The sequence below is a fragment of the Kwoniella shivajii genome, chromosome 2 (assembly GCF_035658355.1).
Source record: "Kwoniella shivajii chromosome 2, complete sequence".
Classification (NCBI taxonomy): domain Eukaryota; kingdom Fungi; phylum Basidiomycota; class Tremellomycetes; order Tremellales; family Cryptococcaceae; genus Kwoniella; species Kwoniella shivajii.
The window spans coordinates 1608102-1628296 of NC_085909.1; the positions used below are offsets into that span (position 1 = coordinate 1608102).

At 41.9% G+C, this 20195-nt stretch overlaps 5 protein-coding genes across 5 annotated transcripts; 1 reads left to right on the forward strand and 4 right to left on the reverse strand.

Moving 5' to 3' along the window:
• Nucleotides 1-219: 219 nt before the first annotated feature.
• IL334_001955 (uncharacterized protein) lies at nt 220-1477 on the reverse strand (the record flags this gene model as incomplete). The annotated part of the gene is made up of 4 exons (XM_062933703.1): nt 220-273; nt 353-454; nt 565-1017; nt 1085-1477. The coding sequence occupies 4 exons, from the start codon at nt 1475-1477 to the stop codon at nt 220-222; spliced, it is 1002 nt and encodes a 333-aa protein (XP_062789754.1).
• Nucleotides 1478-1688: 211 nt separating this feature from the next.
• On the reverse strand, nt 1689-3648 carry IL334_001956 (uncharacterized protein; the record flags this gene model as incomplete). Its single annotated transcript, XM_062933704.1, has 2 exons — nt 1689-2669; nt 2866-3648. 2 exons carry the CDS (start codon nt 3646-3648, stop codon nt 1689-1691), a joined length of 1764 nt encoding a protein of 587 aa, XP_062789755.1.
• Nucleotides 3649-4450: 802 nt separating this feature from the next.
• IL334_001957 (uncharacterized protein) lies at nt 4451-7596 on the reverse strand (the record flags this gene model as incomplete). The annotated part of the gene is made up of 12 exons (XM_062933705.1): nt 4451-5629; nt 5689-5718; nt 5775-5834; nt 5887-5943; nt 5995-6103; nt 6212-6413; nt 6488-6547; nt 6622-6732; nt 6806-6893; nt 6996-7084; nt 7175-7275; nt 7487-7596. 12 exons carry the CDS (start codon nt 7594-7596, stop codon nt 4451-4453), a joined length of 2196 nt encoding a protein of 731 aa, XP_062789756.1.
• Nucleotides 7597-8581: 985 nt separating this feature from the next.
• On the reverse strand, nt 8582-12134 carry IL334_001958 (uncharacterized protein; the record flags this gene model as incomplete). The annotated part of the gene is made up of 8 exons (XM_062933706.1): nt 8582-9855; nt 9910-10029; nt 10089-10401; nt 10465-10684; nt 10774-11312; nt 11394-11459; nt 11540-11644; nt 11739-12134. The coding sequence occupies 8 exons, from the start codon at nt 12132-12134 to the stop codon at nt 8582-8584; spliced, it is 3033 nt and encodes a 1010-aa protein (XP_062789757.1).
• Nucleotides 12135-13368: 1234 nt separating this feature from the next.
• On the forward strand, nt 13369-19848 carry IL334_001959 (uncharacterized protein; the record flags this gene model as incomplete). Its single annotated transcript, XM_062933707.1, has 9 exons — nt 13369-14817; nt 14884-14950; nt 15013-15409; nt 15472-15558; nt 15609-15730; nt 15791-16038; nt 16103-16266; nt 16321-18560; nt 18647-19848. The coding sequence occupies 9 exons, from the start codon at nt 13369-13371 to the stop codon at nt 19846-19848; spliced, it is 5976 nt and encodes a 1991-aa protein (XP_062789758.1).
• Between the last annotated feature and the right edge of the window lie 347 nt (nt 19849-20195).

Genomic DNA, 20195 nt, shown 5'->3' on the forward strand with positions numbered 1-20195 from the left:
TCGAACTTGGCTACGTGGCAACGGTCACTTGAGACCTTGTGAAATATGATGTAGTGGATGATAGACAATGTATATGCATGTGCAGTGAATTGTACATCTTGTCGTTATAACTGTTACAATTGGCACCGTTCAAGGTCAGTTGCATATGTACATGGGGTAAAGATTATATGGTTAGGTAATTGATGTAAAAAATCACAGAATATGAGTATGCACTGTAAACTAATGCCTTCGTCGTTGTCCACCCGTCGGATCCTCTGTGAAGAATGATATGCTCTATGACCATCACGATATGTGATCAGCTCTGGAATACGATATTCGGCAGCGTGCGTAAAAGACAGTTTCTGCCACTGACCTGGAGATCAAGATATTTTTTCAAATCCTTTTTCCAACTTCTCGATTCTTTATCGATACCAGATGCTATAGATTTACTGACAAGTTCATCAAAGCTGATGGGCTAGTGACCGAGAAAGGTTTAGTTAGTCTCTTGAGCCGCACACGGGCCATTTGGACTGGTATCAAAGTCAAGTCGAGGGGGGGAAAATGACGAAATGCCGTCAAACTCACTTCATATCGTAATATCCTTAACCATAATTCTTGATCATTCATAATCATATCATAAAACCTCTTACTGAGATCGACTTTGCCGCTTTTCGCAACTCCATTGTCTTTGTCTTTTTCATCCACTTTGCCCCTAATTGTCCTTTTACCCTTACTTGACTTCGCTCGATTCGCACCATGCGGCGAATCCTGACTATCCACTATATTCAAAGCTGTTTCTTTGGATTTCCCTTTTTGCTTCTTGGTGTCTTTTACTTGTGCTAGGGGAACGTCTGCCGAACTGACGCTTGAATCTCGTTCTATTGGTCGTTTCGAGTTTGTGTTTTTGGCGGGAGTTAGAGACGTCGAAGTGATAATTGGGCTTGAAGGCGGATTGATAGATCTCCAACAATCAATCGCCAATTTTTCCAATGACTTACGGTCATTACTCGTTCGATAGCCATATCCAACAATCAAACGCTGTCCGAATAGTGTTGTCAGCGCTTCCTGACTGAGGAACGTGGACATAAAGAGTCTCGAGACCTACTTGAAGCTTTTTCAACTCCCATGTGGAATAATCTGGCATACCTCTTGATACAAGTTGTGCGGGACTTTCTAATTGGAGAAGTTTTCCACTATCGTCATCTTCATCATCCTCATCCTCATCCTCATCCTCCATATCTTCGCCAAGGGCATTCTCATCCTCTGACATATCATCATTTGTGGAAACAGCGTCGTCTCCCCCTTCATAAGCCCATTCGAGATAAGCGTCCCTCCCCCAATCTTCTTCATCATCTTCCTCTCTGTCTAGACCAGCTTCCGAAGGTGCCACTGATGATACAGATACTACTTCAGCATCGTCTTCGCCATCCCAGGAGAGTAAAGCTTCGTCACCCCAATTATCTTCCGGTGAACTAGATGGTATCGTATATATCTCCATATGAGCAGCGACTGCAGAAGTCGGTGTCGGAGTCGCAGATCTCTCTCTTGTGCTGTCATCGTTGATCAGTGACGCTTTAGGCGTAGCTGAGTTTGCAGGTGTTGGTGAATACTTGTTGAAAGGTGTGAGATCAAGCCGGTTAGATCCGGAATGTTCAGGCTGAGATTTAAACTTGAATGTTGAGGGCGAGGACGAAGGTGTATTGACATTGTCAAACGAAACCTCTTGTCCATCCTCCGTTTCGTTCAACCTCGTTTTGGAAGATGATTGATTCTCCCCATCCGAGTGGTATGGTTGATCGATGATTGATTCTATCGGAGAGACTCCCTTCGACGTGCGAGTCTCCCCTTGTTCGAAAGGGAAGACGTCTTTTGGTTTCTTCGACAGTATCATCGTCATCTTCTTCATCGCTGTCAATTCGTTGTGACAAGGATCGTTTTTGTGATGAAGGCGGTAGCTGTATTTCAGCTTCTTCTGCCACTTCTTCCTCTTGATCAGATAAGGAATGAATCGATACTTTGTTTTGCGAAGAAGGAGGAGATGGGGTTATAGGTGATTTGGATTTTGATGGTGAACGTGAAGGAGAAGTACAAGTAGTGGGGTTTGTATTTGGTTTAGCATATAGTTGAGCCAAAGAAGATTCACCTAAGGGTTGAGTGGACGGAAGTAAATGATCCTCATCATGATCATCGATCGTCGCTGAGTTGTCTCCTGTAGACGATAGTCTTATCGTCGGTGATGGGGATCTAGAGGGCGATGGCGAGGGAGAATGAGAATGAGAATGACAAGGTGAATAAGGTAATTCTGAAGGAGGAGAAGAAGGAGGACCTATAAATTCTTTTAATCTATTGTTGATTTCAATTTGCCAATTTTCATCATCTCTTTCAGAAGTAGCTTTTACCGATGTAACAGATTTCAGTCCTATCAATTTCGGTGTTTGTTGCTGTTGTTGTTGTTGTTTTTGCGATACCTTCTTCTTCTTTCCTCCTTTGACAGATGATGATGGTGATTGAGAAGTGATTTCATCTGGCTCTATCGTAAGTGACGCTTGACGAACGTGTAAATCAAGTAATGAAGTAGGTTCCTTAGATGCAGAATGCTGTGAATGTAACGATTCATGTATCAGTCTTTGTAAATCGGGTGGAGGATTTGGTGGTCTATATAATGGTGGTCTACAAGTCGACATGTGTCTCTGTGGGAATTTGAATGCAAACGATCAGCTTGATTTTGGTTCGTGTCATCTCATCTCATCTGATCTCATCTCATGTGATCGCATCTCATCGCATAGCATAGCTAATTCCATTCTCCCCACATCGTCCCTTCGTAAATCTTCTCAGGTAAAAGCAGGAATTGATACGAAAAATGATGATTCAAAAATTTGTACTCACCCATCTAGCAGCACCTGAATCTGTTTTCTTGAATCTTACTTTACACACTGCGCAACAATTCAATTGTAACAGGATTGCAGTCTTACCTAACCACGCTGGGACTGGTAATGGTTCCAATGCCAAATCAGGTAAGAGTGGTAAAGCTGGTGTTGTCGTTGTCATCGTCGTGGTCGTGGTCGTTGTACTTGAATAATCGTTTCCTTTTCCTTTTCCTTTATTATTTGGAGGATTACTCATTGAAGTTATAGGGGATGATATCGAGCTTGTTCTTATCTTTGATCTTGATTTCGATCTTGAGTTGGCATTTGGACTTGGAATCGGTTTTGATACTGATGAGGTCTTCGTATCAACCGCATCTACATCAAATATCATTCGAGATTTGGCACTTGATGCGGGACCAGGACCAGGACCAGGACCAGGAGTCAACGAAGGTGATCTTGATGAGATTGTAGAAATGTTTTTAGATGTATATTTGTATTTATCAAAGGTAGATCCAACGAAAATCGGTATATCATCATCGTCTTCATCATCTTCTAATTCAACTAAATTGATTGATTTGCGTTTTCCTCGTTCTCTTGCTTTTCCATTTCCATTGCCATTTCCGTTATTGATACTACTGGCCTTCCTAGGCAACGGTCTGGATCTTCTTCTGGTTAGTGATGCCGATGCCGACGAAGGACCAGGTTGAAATAGGGGTTGTTCAATAATGATAGGTTCGTCGGAGGACGTTGATGAGTTCGATGGATTCTGGATTAAACCTTTAGGTGGAGGAACAGAAGACATATTATTCGCCTGAAGGGGTTATATACATAGTTTGATTTGACATCGAAGTTCGAAGATGACCCATCTATCAACGAACGATATCCCCAATTGGATCTTTGATCGAAGGCTCATGTATAGCTGATATTGGTGAATTGAACGAAATAACGAATTATGGTTGATAAGATAGCGATAGATCAAAAAGAGTCACGCCCATCATCGACGCGTCAAGTAACTGAAACTTTGTCATTCAACTCGTTTTCCTCTTGTCTATTTTATTTATACAAAGCTAGCTCAACGAGAAAAAACAAATGACGACCCACCACAGTATCATTGCATTCAAACATGATCAACCTCGGCATCAAGTCCCAAGTTGAATGGATACAATGAAATTCCCAACGCTATATGCATATGCAAAATAATACTATGCTTACAATGATATAATAATTCTTCATCTTAAAAACCGTAATTTGGATATCTTACTTGATCGAGTGCGAATCGAGGAAAGAGAAAGATAATGCAAGGTTATATATTATGTTTAACATGGAAAAATGAAAAAGAATGACTGAATGAACGGATGAAGGAAGACAAGATGAAGAGGGATGTTAGGGAAATATGCTATTTTTGATGAAGGCATCCTTCATTGTATTCTGTAACTTGATTTGATCTGATCGATTAATTGCGTTTCTTCACTTTCACCCTTCGACTATCAGCGGATGTCCGACTAAGCTCCTACAAAACTCGATACTCCGTACTTGTCGTACGCCGTACTAGCAACTGGCGACGTGTCCATCTTCCTCTGTATCGATCGCATCTTTTCGTCCTATCATGGTTTCTCAGTAGTAGGATCAGGGTGATCCAATTTATCTTTATTTTCGTTACCGACAATTTTAGGTCCATCACCACCTAATGATTTCACCGGGGGTGGAGGTTTCATACTTCCAACACCGACGCCGACACCTAATTGACCGAAATTATTCGTCAAGTTTTCCATTGATGGAAGCGCTGCAGGTTCATTAGCAGGTGAAAGAAGTGTACTTGGCGAAATGAAATTGGCTGGTGACTCAATGGAAGATGATAATTTTTTGATAGGATTTTGATTTTGAATCGACGATCTTGTCGCTGAAGGTGGAGGTGCGATTGATGATTTAGCTGATCCTGGTGGAGGAGGGATGGGTGCAGAATCGAATGGTGCAAAAGCAGGTAACGGCGAAGTGGAATTATGCTGTTGATGATGTTGCTTTGAAGTTCTTAAACCATTTGAAGAGGAAGAAGTCTTTGAATTGGAAGCGGGAGCAGCTGAAATTGGACTTCTTGAGATACCACTTTGCGATGTTACTCTCGATGGTCCACCACCAGAGGTAGGACCTGAAGCAGAAGCAGATATTCTATCCATCGGCATACCTGGACTTGAATGTAATCTTGGGTCATATCCTGGCCAAGCATTCGTATTAGAAGGTGCTTGCAATCCTTTGCCCAATTCTAATTGAGCATATAATCTATGTGGACTCAATGGTGCACTGATGGTGCCCGATGTAGGTCCATTGCCACCTTCATAAGCTGATGCGGAACGTCTTGATGTTGGGGCACCTCTGTATGCTCCTCCAGGAGTTTCAAGCCCCCTCGTGACAGTATCACGTCCTCTGCCTCCCCTTTCACTCAAACCCAAATCATCAAATCCTAGTCCTAATCCGCCAACTCCACCAAGGTTAGATCCTTGACTCTGGAGCCACAAGTCTTGAGCAGAGTATTCAGGGAAGTCATCTTCACTTGACTGACCTCTTCGTCCTCCGGGCGCATCAAGCATGGGCCCAGATCCAAAGGGTACTTGGGAATGACTTCGCCATCCGTTGTTTACGTGAGGGGTAGAGTATTGTCCTCGAGTGGCAGAAAGAGCTCGTGGAGCAGGTGAAGCCGATCGAGGAGCTCGGTGGAGGTCATCATCTCGTTCTCTACACAACTCAGCGAGTGCGAGAACCGCTCGGTCAGGCCGTTGGGTAAGGATCTGCAAGATGATTAACATTGTCAGCTCGATTGCTGATTACGATATGTGTTTCCACTTACTCTTGTTGCACGCATGAATTCTCCTCGTATCTATACGTGAAGAATGGTTAATCAAAGTGGCCTTCTCGCAAACGACATGTACTAACAGTGTATAAACCATCCTTCGTCACTGTTCTTGCGACATTGTAAGTAATCTCGAAGGGGTCCTATTCGGGGCATTAGCATGCTGCATTTGACGTGAATGTCAACATTGCTCACTTCGATACACAGTCGGTTACGGTCTCTTGCCATTTCGTTTAATCCACCGACATCGATCTACATGTCAGGATCAGTCATTTTCTTTGTGGCCTTGACTTGATTACTCACGTCGTTGACCCAGCCTTTACTTTCTTTCGTTAACTGACCGGCTCTCAGTGACAAGACGGAATTGTTGAATTGGAAATCGTGTGAGAAGAATCGGAAGAAATCGATGAGGCTGCAATTATATTCTCGATGTCAGCTTCAATGTATTGTCACCAGACTCCACGCTTGATGGGAGACCACCTTATCATACAGTTATCGATATGAAAGGGATGTAACTCACAGTTCACCGACGCTTTCGAAGTTGACAGAAGACCATTCTCTTCTTAGAGTCTCGACATCATCGAAGAAGTAAACGTTTTTACCTTCAAGCATTACTTCTTCCTCTTCCATAGGTCTCATAGGCATGATACGTTGTAGGTTCGGTAAGACCGGGGGTTGTTTCACGTGAACAAGGAAGTAAAGGACCATGAGTGTGAAGCCGTCTGAAGGGGAGATGACGGGTAGTTTAGGTCAATTGAGTCCAAATGGGAAACACAAAGAGGTCTTATATACTCACATGACGATAAAGTACCTCTGTAAGGTGAATTGATTCTCCGCCTTTTCGACCACACTTTTACTGTAAGAGTAAAAAGTGACCTGTGAGACCATTTTTTCGTTTCCTGATACTAGCATAGGGGGTTAGTAACTCACGAAATAGGACCAAGGTTCTAACTCTGGCAGGATCGATAGTAGCATAAGTCAACAACAACCTTGTGTTTTCGATGGCTAAACGATTTTCAATTCCAATATCACATGCGATACCTACAGTAGAGGGAAATGTATCAGTAGGTTACGCGACAGGTGACAGAAAGTCGAAAAGTTGCGATAGACGTACCAAATGGCAGGGCTGGAGAAGGAGCTAATTCTAACTTCAAAATTGGGATTCTAGCTCTTGGTAAAGGTTTGACATTAAAATTCGTTTCCTATCAATATCATCCAGTCAATTAGCACGCATCTCGGGAAGGGAAAAATATTCACACAAGCTCCCGCTGAACTCAAAGACTGTATGAGACGAAACTACTCACACGTTCTAGTAAAGTCGCCATGCTTTCAACGAAATTTCCAGGTTCAATCGTTGCATTGGGATCGTCAATCAAGACTACCAAATCCATATCTATATCAATCAATCAGTAATCGTGAAAATTAGTCATAAATCGCTCTCAATGTCATTTTTTGGTGCGGATTTTTTCAAAACGGAACTCACCGGAATTCCTCAATCCAAAAGAATTACAACTACTTCCAAATGACAGTAAACGTGCGGAGGGTTCAAGTGTTTTGATCAATTTTTCAATCAGACCTCTGACCCTATAAAGTCAATAAAGCATGGCATCAGCATTTCCCGACAATTTCCAAAAACGATTTTCGTGGGTTACATTGATCAGAAGAGAAGGTGATGATGGGATTGATAAACGTCGACGCATAAGAAAAACAAATACGGCAACGGAAATGGAAGAGTCCGAAATCAAAGAGAAAGAAAAAGAATGAGACTCGGAAATATAGAGGGAAACCGACTTACTCTTCTTTTACATTCAATTCCTCACTTGTGGGTAACAGAGGTAACACGAAACTGAATAATGAAGTGGATAGATCATTTAAGAATCGTCGATGCAATACACCGGGGTGCATTTTGTCTGGCATTGGATGTGTGGTATCGATCGTGATGGTATCGGTGATATTGATGAAAGTGTGATGATAATTCGATTTCAAACTTGTGCTTCTACGAGGGTGAAGATGAAGAGGATCAAGAAGGTTGACGAAATCAGCTATGATATCTAAGTACGAGTGATATGGTGTATTTTGATTTAGAGATGGATTGCTCGGCTTACCGAAGTATCAAGCGCAAATTATCAATTTGATTGTGTATTGTCTCTCCTGAATTAACGCTTAAGGTATCTTTAAATTAAGATCTATCGAGAGCAATATAGTCGTTCGTGATCGTGTTGGTCGACTTGCTTGCTTGGATATGATCGTCCTTTTCTTCTCGTCTTTTGTCGATGATCTTTTTTGATGGGTATAGACGTTGGTAGACTCGTAGACTGATAGACGCGAAATTTGATTCGTGTCAAAAGTGAAGACAGGTCGCGGTGTGAAAGTAAGGCTTTTTTTTTCGATCCTTTTTGACTCTCCTACTCGTGTGGACGTGTGAATCGCAAGTATAGATCAAAAGGCAGGTATATATCAACGTTTGACAAGGTGTATAAGATGGAGAATGTATCAGTACTTGTTGTATAAATCTGATGATTGATGATGAAAAGGATACTAAGTTACTGGTTCAACTCAAAATCAATCCCAATCCCAAATCCCAATTTCATTAATTCATTTGTTACATGCAACGGAACCGAGCGTGAAACAGCTTGAAAGATCACGTGACTTGTACACTGCCACATGTCACACTTACTTACTTATAATGTATTACGCCCCAAATTATTTGACCAAATTCATGATACGTATCTTGTCTGGCTCAAGACCAAAAAAAATAACAATAATGCATTTGAATTCTGACATCTAGTCACAAACAGATCCGTATGTAATGGGATCGAGGTAGATTCTCACACTGGACAAGTGTTCCCGTCTACATCTGGTTCGAAGTCCACAATCTACTCTTTACAAATCATCTCGTTACAGCTCTATCACTCCCTTGAAGTAAACTTTCGAATAAACCCATTGCAGATTTTTCATTCCTCAACTGGATCATATAGATTATTCCAGTCCTTTTACCTCTGTCAGAGATTTCGACTGCCACACCAGTTTTGGCAACTCTCTCCACGCCATCAGTCAATACTATCGTTGAGATTAGTAGTTGTTTCGATGAAGAATCACTTTCCACTACTAATTGCTTTATCGGAAATTGCTGTTGTAGACTCGTTTGTTGTTGAAGATACAATTTCAATTTACCTGAACCTAACGATTTCCACTTTTGATGTTCTTGTTTCAGGAAAACTTTACATTTCATTTGAGCTGATATTATTGCAGGTCCATTTAACGTGGTAGTCTCTTCTTCTGTAGGCGAAGGTGGTGGTGAATCTTCGTCATCCTCCCCAGCAGGCCCAATTCCGCTCAGAGGTGATGCTCTTCCGATACCGCCACCACCACCAGGTCCCGGACCATTTTCAAATTGTGAGAACCTTGCAGAAGGTGGTTCAGGTGCTCTTAACGGTTCCAGAGATCTTGATCTGTTTATCATGTTGTTTTGCGCAAATGGCGGTTGAGGTGCATAATTATGTCCTTGGTCTGAGTAATTTGATCCCGAAGCACCGGCACCAGGTCGGATAGGTGGGACAGGTGGTAATCCGTTGTCCATATGCATTCTTGGTGCGGACTGAACAGAACGACCGGATGGTGATCGTGGTAAAGGTGCTCCACCCATTCCAGCTCCTGGTATAGGGATTTGGAGATCTGATGGTCGATCGAACGGCATATTAGGTAAAGGAGGCATTTGAGGTTGTTGACTTGTGGGAGGAGATTGCATATTGTTAGATTGGACTCTGGGTCGAAGACTCGCTCCTCGAGGTGGAAGAACTGCCATTGAAGGAGCTTGACCTCCGGGCATGGGATGGTTGTTGTAAGGTGGGATACCTTGGGGCGGAGGCATAGAATTGGATTGAGGTGGGGTAGGTCCTCTAGGCCAAGCGACTGCTTCTCCAGGCTGCAACGAGATTTGACTCATTTGCGACACCAAAGCATTTCCTCCCAGTGGCACAGGTGGCATTTCTGACTGTTCGTTAGGTCGAGGACTAGTCGATGGTGATGAAGAGTTTGAGAATGGGCTGGGATAACGCAAAGGTGGGAAAGCAGACTCATTCGAGCGGTTCTCAGGGGAAGTAAGCGATGGTGAACGAGGATCAGGATGTATAGGTGATGGTGCGACAGTGGGAGGTCGAGTAGCTAGAGGATGAAAAATTTAGTAAACAAGCCTACCTTGAGTGAGTATCAACTCACCAGTGGAAGCAAAGTCAATACATTCAATCAGATCCTTCATGATCTGATCTCTGGCTAGATCAGATTCTGCATGAATAGTGAACGTTTCCTTCCGCATGATCATGACCGTTAGGACATTTGCTACCACCAAATCGTTGTCAGCCAATGCTTTATTCGATATATGATATTGGAAGACTTACCTTGTTGTCCTTCTGCCACCATAAGGTGTTTGCCTGCTAACGGTGGATAGCTCAACCACATTTCAGGCATTGGACCCCCATGTCCTACTCTATCGGGTTGTTCACGAGCGACCTGTTGAGCTTTTGCAGCTTTTTCAGAAGCTTCCATCCATTCTGCCATCAAGAACAAATCCGATAGAATAAAGATATGAGCTCGTCGATGAACGACTGGTTGACCAGTCGAATTTGGTGTAAAGTATACTGTGACATCATGAGAAGATCGTAATTTTCTTGTAAATGGGAGCGAAGGTGGATTCATTTGAAGTTTACATTTCTACAGGACGATGATTAGCTTAGCTGACACTAATTATCGAACTTCAGAATGGAATATACTCACTTTTGGTGCCATCGAGAACAGATCTATAGTCCGTTCTGGGTCGATCTTCAACTCCAGATCTGATAAAGGGGTGGCACTTGCAGAAGTGGGTGTAGACATCGATGGTGCAGTAGAGGTGTTTGTCGAGACCTGGATAGGTGGTCTACGTTGTGGTGATTGCGTTATGCTGGTCATGTTAGTTACTGCTGATCCACCCGAATTTCGGTCTTCGATTCTGCTGCTAAAAGGTGAGAAACTGAACAATCAGTTAGATGGCAGATGAGAAAGCGAGGAAACAACCATTATCTATATGAGAGAACAAGAACTCACTTTGTATGTGATTCTATCGAGCTATCCATTGCTGAACTCGCCCTACTGTTTCTTTCTTTTTCATCATTCCAACTTTGTTCTCTTGATCTTTGTTCTGCTATACTTCCATTTCCACTACCTCCACTCAGCCTCGGTGCAGTAGCAGTAGCTGTGGGTAAATTAGTGGAGCCAGATGTGGAAGTTGAAGCTGAGATAAGATCTTCTTCTGAGACGTCTGATTCCAATCTAGTTTCCACTTGATTTACTAATTCTTCTAATCTTTGATTTGCTACAACTAATAATTTATGATCGCTTCTTCCTTCTTTTGTACTCCTCAATAATCTAGCGTAAAGTTTACGATAATATCTTAATCTTGTATAGGGTAAGATGAACAATGCATCCAAGGACCAATGTGTCAAGGGAGGTGTCGGTGCGCATGATGTCGATATATCAGATAATATGCCTGGAAGTAATCCATTACGAGTCACAGGTACATAAGAATCGAAGCCTGTCAAGAAATGTGTGCAGTATTTGTGATATGCGGGTTCCAGGTCGTCGATCTAAGCCAGATTAGGAAAGTACATGATGCGAATGTCAACTCAATGCTAATAGGGGATGATGATATTATGATGCAAACTCACCCAACGCATTAACAAATCACCCAAAGCTTTTGGGCTCGATGGATTGGGTCCTATCTCTTTCAGTTTCTGAGTCACAAAGCGGACATGTTCAACGATCAAAAGGTATACTTGACTAGTTAGGTGAATTTTTATGCTGAATGACTCACAGTTCCAAATGCTCTGTTTGCCCTATATACAGCTTCTACACATCTGAACATTGTATCTAATCTTGGTGGGGGAAAGTCTTTCCTCGACCATGCTGCGGCGACTCTCTACCAGTTCGTGAGAAGAAATCAGCTTATAATATTGATGACTTCATTTCGCATCCAACCATCAAATGTGATCAGCTGATTGTATGATACTCACTCTTATGACAAGACTCAATTGTTCGACATAAGTTCTTTCACTATCTATCAAATCGACCAGTGGATTCCGCTTTGATCCTTCACTTCTATCATCGATCGAAGGTCCCTGTACTGAAACTTGAGAAGCTGATCTTGACACTGAAGCTGAATATGAGTTGGAATTTGAATTTGAATTTGAATTTGACATTGATCCTCCTCTAGGTAAAGGCATTTGTATATTTCCCACTCCTTGATACTGTTGATGTTGATACTGATATTGATGTTGTTGATATCCATTCATCAACCATGAATCCTGTTCTACGGAAGGAGATGCCAGCGGCGATGATGCATTTTGAGATGGATAAGTTGGATACGACCTTGATGGACCTGCTGTTGATGATTGATATGGAGCAGCCATGACCACGGTTATTTTCTCCGTCAACCTAATCTAAAATCAAGATATCGTAATCGAGATGTTATGAGTGAAATTCAACAGGATCGGAATGATGATGATGATGATTCATCTATGTTCAGAAGGAATGGAATGGAAAAGGGCTTGTAAAGGCCAGTCGTGGAGAGTCCTGATAAAAGCGTCGTTTTGTTGTTGTTGTTTTGTCGTTATCCAATCGTATCGACAATATCCTAATTATAACCTCTATTCCCATCCACCAACAACTGAAGACGATGCTGTGAGGCAGGTACTGTGAATTGATATAAACTGCACAAATGAGGTATGCTTGTATTGTATATTTGCCGATGTATCTGTATGTGTGGTGTGGTCTTTTTGGGTCCGTGCGTCTGATCAAAGTGAAAGACAAGATAGAATTAGGGAGAAAGGGACAATTCTGATCGAGAGAGCCTGGACTCCGACTTGTTACTTGAATGGTACTCCTCTTGTCTGTCTACCGTCCTCAATAATCCCTTCCCAGTGACGTTTCCCTTGATATTGAAGGAGAGGTTGCTCGTTACTGATCTTGGATGAGGAATGATTTCTCACCATATGAATGAATTGTTTGAGGGTGAAATCTAGTTCACTCTAGACGCGTGCACCATGAAATAAACAGCTCCTTGTTTGTGCTACATAGGAGGGCCGAGACCGATTGATTAGGCGAACGGAATCAAATCCACGTTGTGGGGACAGATGATGATCTTAAAATGAGTGTAATGAATAAATTACATGTGGAGAAATGCTCCGGGACCGTTAATATAAGTTATATACGATTAAGAGAAAAGAAATGCATACTACGATGAGACCAGAGTGAGAGAGATCCAACATTCGGTTATCGGTATATCTGTCTCTTCCTAATCAGCTCGCATACACTCAAAACCCATTCAAACCTCTCGAATCAAGAGAACCAACTCGGGGGGGTCCCTTTAGATCCGGGATATCTTACATCTTTTGTTGTCAACCAATCGTAAATACTTATCCCTAATTCCCTTTAACCTGTTTCCTCTTTGTCACTTGTACTTTTCCAATTGATTGCGTATGGCATAATCCGCCTCCACCGATTTCTTGAATAATGCAGGTGTCATCTTCCACATCGATACAACCGGCATCTGCGTCTGTGAATGCACCTGCACCTGCACCTGCACCTGCAGTCGAATTAGGTTCTCCGATTGTATCGACAACGCCTCAGAAAGGACAAGAAACGATGAATACTACAACATCGACGGCGAATCCGACATCCTATCCTACACGAACTCGAATGGGAAGTCTGACGAAACCGAGAACTCCCCGAGGTACTCCTAATGGTCATGTCAATGGTAACGGTATCGGTGATGGGAGCGATCAATTGTCAAACTCTAGACCATCCATAAAAGCTTCTCCATCAGAATCAAATAGACGTAAACCGACATATACATCTTCACTTCATTATCCAGAAGTACTACCCGCGCCAACATTCTTCGCTAATGAAGGAGAACTACAAAGGAGTCAACGTCGATCCAAAGTCGAAGCTTTAACTAAATTAGATCGAGCAGGTACACCTATACAAATCAGTTCTGGTCCTACTGCAACTTCTTTTTTACCAACATCAGTCCAACCTTCTTCTTTACCTCAACCTATATCAGGACCCTCTTCATCGAGGAATCCATTACATAAACCTGTTATGATCAATCCATCTTTCAATCCTTCTACTGTACGCCAAGAAGCCCCACGTCATCCCCCTACAAGGACCGCCCCACGTTTATTCGGTATAGAAGAGTGTCCAGTTTACTATCCGACTATCGAACAATTCAAAGATACGATGGGATATATCGCTTCGATAAGTGAAGAAGCTAAACCTTTTGGTATATGTAAAATAGTCCCCCCAGAAGGATGGAAAATGCCTTTTACACTTGATTCAGAAAAATTTAGATTTAAAACTAGATTACAACGTTTAAATCAATTGGAAGCTGCATCAAGAGCTAAAATCAATTTCTTGGATCAGCTATCAATGTTCCATAATCAATCAAGTGATGGTCAAGTCACTATACCAAAAATAGACAGACAACCTTTAGATTTATGGCAATTGAGAAAAGAAGTTAACAAATCAGGCGGTCATTTGGAATTAGATAGAACAAAATCTTGGAATAAAATTACAGATTCTTTAGGATATAAATCTTCTTGGTCAAATCAAGTTAGAGATGCTTATATCACAATCATACTTCCATTTGATAACTACTCTGTTAGAGCAAAATCAATATCCGTATCACCTTTGACTCCTCTCACGAATAACATCAATGGAAATGGAAATTCAAGACCACCAGCTTTTGCGACGGATATTCCGCTCTCACCTACCCAACCTCAGCCTCGTTCAGCGGGAAGAATGGGATCTGTAAAGATCAGCCCAAAGACTAGATTCAGTAGTCGAATGGCTGGTATCAGTGCTGGTAACCAAGGATCGCCCTTGACGACTACGCCGTTAACTTTGTCGAATGGTTTGGCAGCTCCAGCTGAAATCGAAAGACCGTCTTCTGCATCTTCACAAACACTGAAGATAAAGGTTCCAGGGTTTTCGACAAGAGATGGTAGTGAGAGCGAATTGAGCGATGCTGATTCGTCTTCAGAAGGCTCACCCAAGAACCGTAAAAATCAAACACCAGAGTACAAAAAGGGAGATGTAAGTGGATTATTGCGAATAAAACCATAAAAGTTTCATTATGCTGACAAGGAGACTCTCCTCCAGGTGTGTGAGATCTGTCGATTTGGTCATTCAGCTGAGAAGATTCTTCTATGTGATGGCTGTGATCGGGGTGAGTGGATTCTCTGGAATAAACACCACCTATTCCAGTTCACTGAATCGATCGTGATTCAGGATTTCATACATACTGTCTTGATCCGCCACTTGCGTCTGTCCCGACCAACGAAGAGTGGTTTTGTACCTCGTGTCTCTTGAGTCAAGGTGACGATTTCGGTTTTGAAGAAGGTGAAGATCACTCAATAGCTTCTTTCCAGGCTAGAGATTCATCGTTTTCTTGGCATTGGTGGAATCGTCATCGACCCGTTCCATCTTCATCTACATCCTCGCCACCCAGGAATAATAGTCAAACCTCAACGCAGATATCGAATTCGAATCCGCTTGCAAGGAATTTCGGTAAAGTCTCAGTCACGGAGGATGACGTTGAGAGAGAATTTTGGAGGTTAACCGAAAGTCAATCGGATACCGTGGACGTCGAGTACGGTGCCGATGTCCATTCTACAACCCATGGAAGGTACGTTATCATCCTGCATAATCTGGGGTTTTCAGCTGATTGGTCTATTTCCTTGGTTTCAGTGCTGGACCAACGATGGAAACTCATCCATTGGATTCGTATGCTGCTGATGGATGGAACTTGAATAATATGCCCATCTTACCTGATTCGTGAGTTGATGATCCATTTAGTTCATGCGACGCTAAGATACTTGAAATAGTCTATTGCGCTATATCCGATCAGATATCTCAGGTATGACAGTTCCGTGGATTTACCTCGGAATGATGTTTTCCACATTTTGCTGGCATAACGAAGATCATTATACGTATAGCGTCAATTATAGTGAGTTCAACCTTCCCAGATCTCGCTATCTCTTGTCAAGCTCATGGTGTTGTCGAACAGTGTATTGGGGAGAAACTAAAACATGGTATGGGATACCTGGCTCCGATGCGGAAAAGTTTGAACAAGCTATGAAATCTGAAGCTCCTGAGTTATTCGAACAACAACCCGGATTATTGTTTCAATTGGTAACGATGATGAATCCTGGTCGAGTGAAAGAAGCAGGTGTTAAAGTTGTTGCATGTGATCAAAGACCTAATGAGTTCGTCATCACATTCCCAAAAGCTTATCATTGTGGATTCAATCATGGTGTAAGTCAAGTTCTCATTTGAGTTAGCGTTCGCGAGAATGATGCTGATACAGTAAGGATTATAGATCAACATGAACGAAGCTGTCAATTTCGCATTGCCTGATTGGTTATCGGATGGGAAATTAGCGGTCATGCGATATCAAGAACATTCAAAACCACCAGTTTTCTCACACAATGAGTTGCTGATCACCATAACGCTATACTCAGAGACGATCCGGACTGCACTGTGGTAGGTGACCTGTTCACGGTCGATAGGTGCCAAAAGCTGATGCTTGGCAAAAAGGTTAAAGGACAACCTCACGCAGATGGTGGCAGAAGAGACTCGTCGACGAGATAAATTACGAATCGCTTATCCATCTTTACACGAAACTCAGATCGAGGAAGATAGTTTAGAAGATCAATACCAATGCGCTATTTGCAAATCGTTCTGCTACCTCGCACAGATTACTTGTACTTGCACGAAACTGGTATCCTGTCTTGATCACGCCGATCAACTTTGCTCTTGTCATAAATCCAAACGAACCATGCGAAAACGATATACCGAAGCTCAACTAGAAGAGATTTTAGCTATTGTTGTAGCTCGAGCTGCTCACCCTGCAGCATGGCGAGCTAGACTCTATGCTTTATTGGAAACACCTCGACCTCCACTGAAATCCATGCGTGCTCTAGTAGCGGATGGAGAAAAAATCGCTTATCCGATGCCTGAAGTTCAAAGCCTGCGAGCCTTAGTAGATCGAGCCAACAGCTGGGTAGAAAGAGTGTCGGTGTTGGTCACTAGGAAAACAGCTGGTAGAAGAAGGAAAGGTAAGAGAGATGAGGATGAGGATGAAGACATGAATACCGATGGGAGATACGAAACACTCTTGGAACTCGACAAAGAAGCTGGAAAATTAGCTTTCGATGCACCGGAAATACCTCAACTCAGACAGTTACTCAACAACATTTCACATTTCGAATCTGAAGCTTCTATTATGATGTCAGCACCAGATCATGAACTGGATTTGGAAGAATGCAAGACATTACTTATTCTAGGTGAAAGTTTGAACGTCGACGTACCTGAAATATCACACATCAACAATATTGTCAATAGGTTGACATGGTTCAAGAAAGTTGAAGAGGAGGTAGATGATAGAACCCTCGAATATGGAGATACTGTCAAATTACTCGAACAAGCAGAAGAGTATGATATACCAGAAAATCATCCGACTGTATCAGAACTTAAATTGCGAAGAGAAAAAGGTGCCGAATGGTTAAAAGCCGTCGATACGCTTTTCAACGCACCCACTATCAAGATTGAAGATATTTCAGAATTGATTGAAGGTAAAGAACTGGTTCCTGTGTCATTGGACAAGATGCGACAATTAGAAAGTATCCGAAAGACAGTTTTGAACTGGCAAAGCTCAGCTAAGAATTTCCTTTCTGCCAATGGATCCGCTTTGGCCGCTTCGCGATTATGCAAGAATGTGTCTACATCTTCTGCACCTATCAATCGAGTTGTGATACCTGAGATTGACGAACTTCAAGCTGAACTTGACCATCACGCTCAATGGCAAGAAGAGATGTCAAACATATTAGAGATACAATCATCGAAATTATCAAGTACGATGACTTACCTGAAAAGAGAATTTGAATCTCATTTGTCACCAGAAGATGATGAACCCAACGATGAATTTGTTTGTTTCTGTAGAGGTACATCTGGAGCAATTATGATCACATGTCGAAATTGTCAAGGTGAATATCATCCAAGATGTGTTGGGATATTACCCAAATACGCAAATAATCCATATCAATGCGAAATGTGTCAAAGATTATTACCTGGATTATCACCTTCATTAAATGATTTCGCAACCATCGTATTCTCAGAAAGATGGAATTTCAAAATCGTACCTACAGAATTCAAGATAGCACAGGAAATAGTTGATATAACTTTAAGATTCTCAAGTAAAATATTACAGATTATCGATCATAGGAATTTAGCAAAACCTTTTTTAGATATTGAAAAAATCCAACATTCAATTAGAAAAATATACAATTTACCTTTATTACTGGAAGCTGTCAACATTGAAACTAATGATAAAGTGGTTTTCATCAAATGGTTATTTACAAGATTACAAAATGCTATCAAATATCATAATGGTCTATTATCGTCATCATCGACAATATTAAATCAAAATGGTATTTCACATCAAAAAGATAAACCAAGGACAAGAGGAAGAAAACCGAGATTAATCATATCACAATCGTATCCAAGAGAATTCCATTGTATATGTACTATGGCAAATGACGACAATCACGACAATGAAACCATACGATATGGAAAGAATACAATTGAGTGCTCGAAATGTTCTCAAGGATATCACTTGGCGTGTGTCAAAGCCCCCGTGGAATTATCAGTTCAATCAATCTCACAAGAAGAAGAAAATCCTATCAATAATGGTAATAAGTTTTGGAGATGTCCCTGTTGTGCAGTCAAAGAAGCTAAATATTATATGAAAGGTGTTGAAGTCAGAGTACAAATGAAAGGTGAGTGAAAATCAACTTCATTTAAGGAAAAGTACAGTACAGTATGAGTACCTTCCTAACGTTCTTTCTGTTGTATATCTATATAGAACAATTCGGTACGGATCAATATATCGACTATCGATCTACAATCAATGAATATTCTGAACTACCAATAATATCGACTTTACAGCCTTCAACAGATGTCATCATTCTGGAATGTACGAAATTCGTCCCGCCAATCTTACCTGAAGATTTCGTCAGAGATGATGCAGCTGTCGATGTCGATGCGAATGGTAATGTCAATGTCAATGTCAATGCGAATGGTAATAGTGAAAATTCAAGGAAGAAGAGAAAAATCAGACCGTCCGATGTCAATTGTAATGGCACTACTCATGAACAGATTCATTCTACGTCCACGTCTATGCCTGAAATGAATCAAAGTAATGGATACCCAACACCATCATCCTTATCAAGGAATCAAAATTCCACGAATGGTTTACAAGAAAATCATCATACTCATACCTCTGGTCAGCCACAAACTGCTTATCCTTCACCTGTTCAATACCCGATAATACCTCGACCTCAAACTGCCACTATATCAAATCCATTACCGCCTCAACCAAGTCCACCAAAAGTTATGCTCGATCATCCTCGTTCACATACAGGTGTGTTGGATCACCATGGTTCACAACTGCACTCAAATGGACATCACCCTTCCGCTATCACGAAAGGAACAGGAACAGTGATCGAGATTGATGATCAACCGCCTGCTTCGAAGGAAGACGATATACAACCTACACCTACTCAATCGGCACTGGCGAAGACGGTATCACCTAGACAACCTCCACCTCATGTATTACCACCCACTGAGGAAATCTCGATCCAGATTGCAGAAGACGAAATATACGCGATTCCACTACTTTCTACGACGCCTCGTGTGGCCGACACAGATGCATCGTTTCATCGTCATTCGTCACCTATTCTTGATAACATCAAGGAAATACCGGAAGACGACCAGGTGCAACAACATCAAGATATCCCAATTGTCGCTTTGCCTTCAGTGGCCGCAGCAGATACTGTATCCTCGGCATCTGGATGCGATGCCAAGGAAACCATCCGATCCAGGTCTAATTCGGATTCGGCTACAGGTCCAGGCTCGGATTCGGGTGCCAAGAAAAGAAAGATGTCCCCTATGGATCTATCAGAAGACAATGAGAATGGCAAGGAACAAATAATCGTTAGTCCGACAGTAGAGTTTAGGGAGAGGAAAGGTTCAACGCCGGAAGATGCAATTGTGGTTGATGAGTGAGAACTGGAATTGTGACAATCTTGGTGTTGTCTCGTTGGTGGATGGATATCTGACAAGCTTACAATTGTATATTTCACATTTCTGGAAAACAAGTAAAAGGAAGGAAGGAAAGAAAGTTCTTCTTCTTCTCTTGTTTGCGAATGCCATCACTTTTGTACTATTGTTAATAACAAGCCATGTAATATGTATATGCTCTTGGTCTAGGAATATGATCAATTGAATTTACCCCGTGTACATCCAGTGGAGATCCAGGGATAACTCCGTGATGATTCGATATCACTCACTTTGTTCGTCACGTTGAATCAACATGCAAAGTTGAGAATACTACTATATCACTACTATTCTCT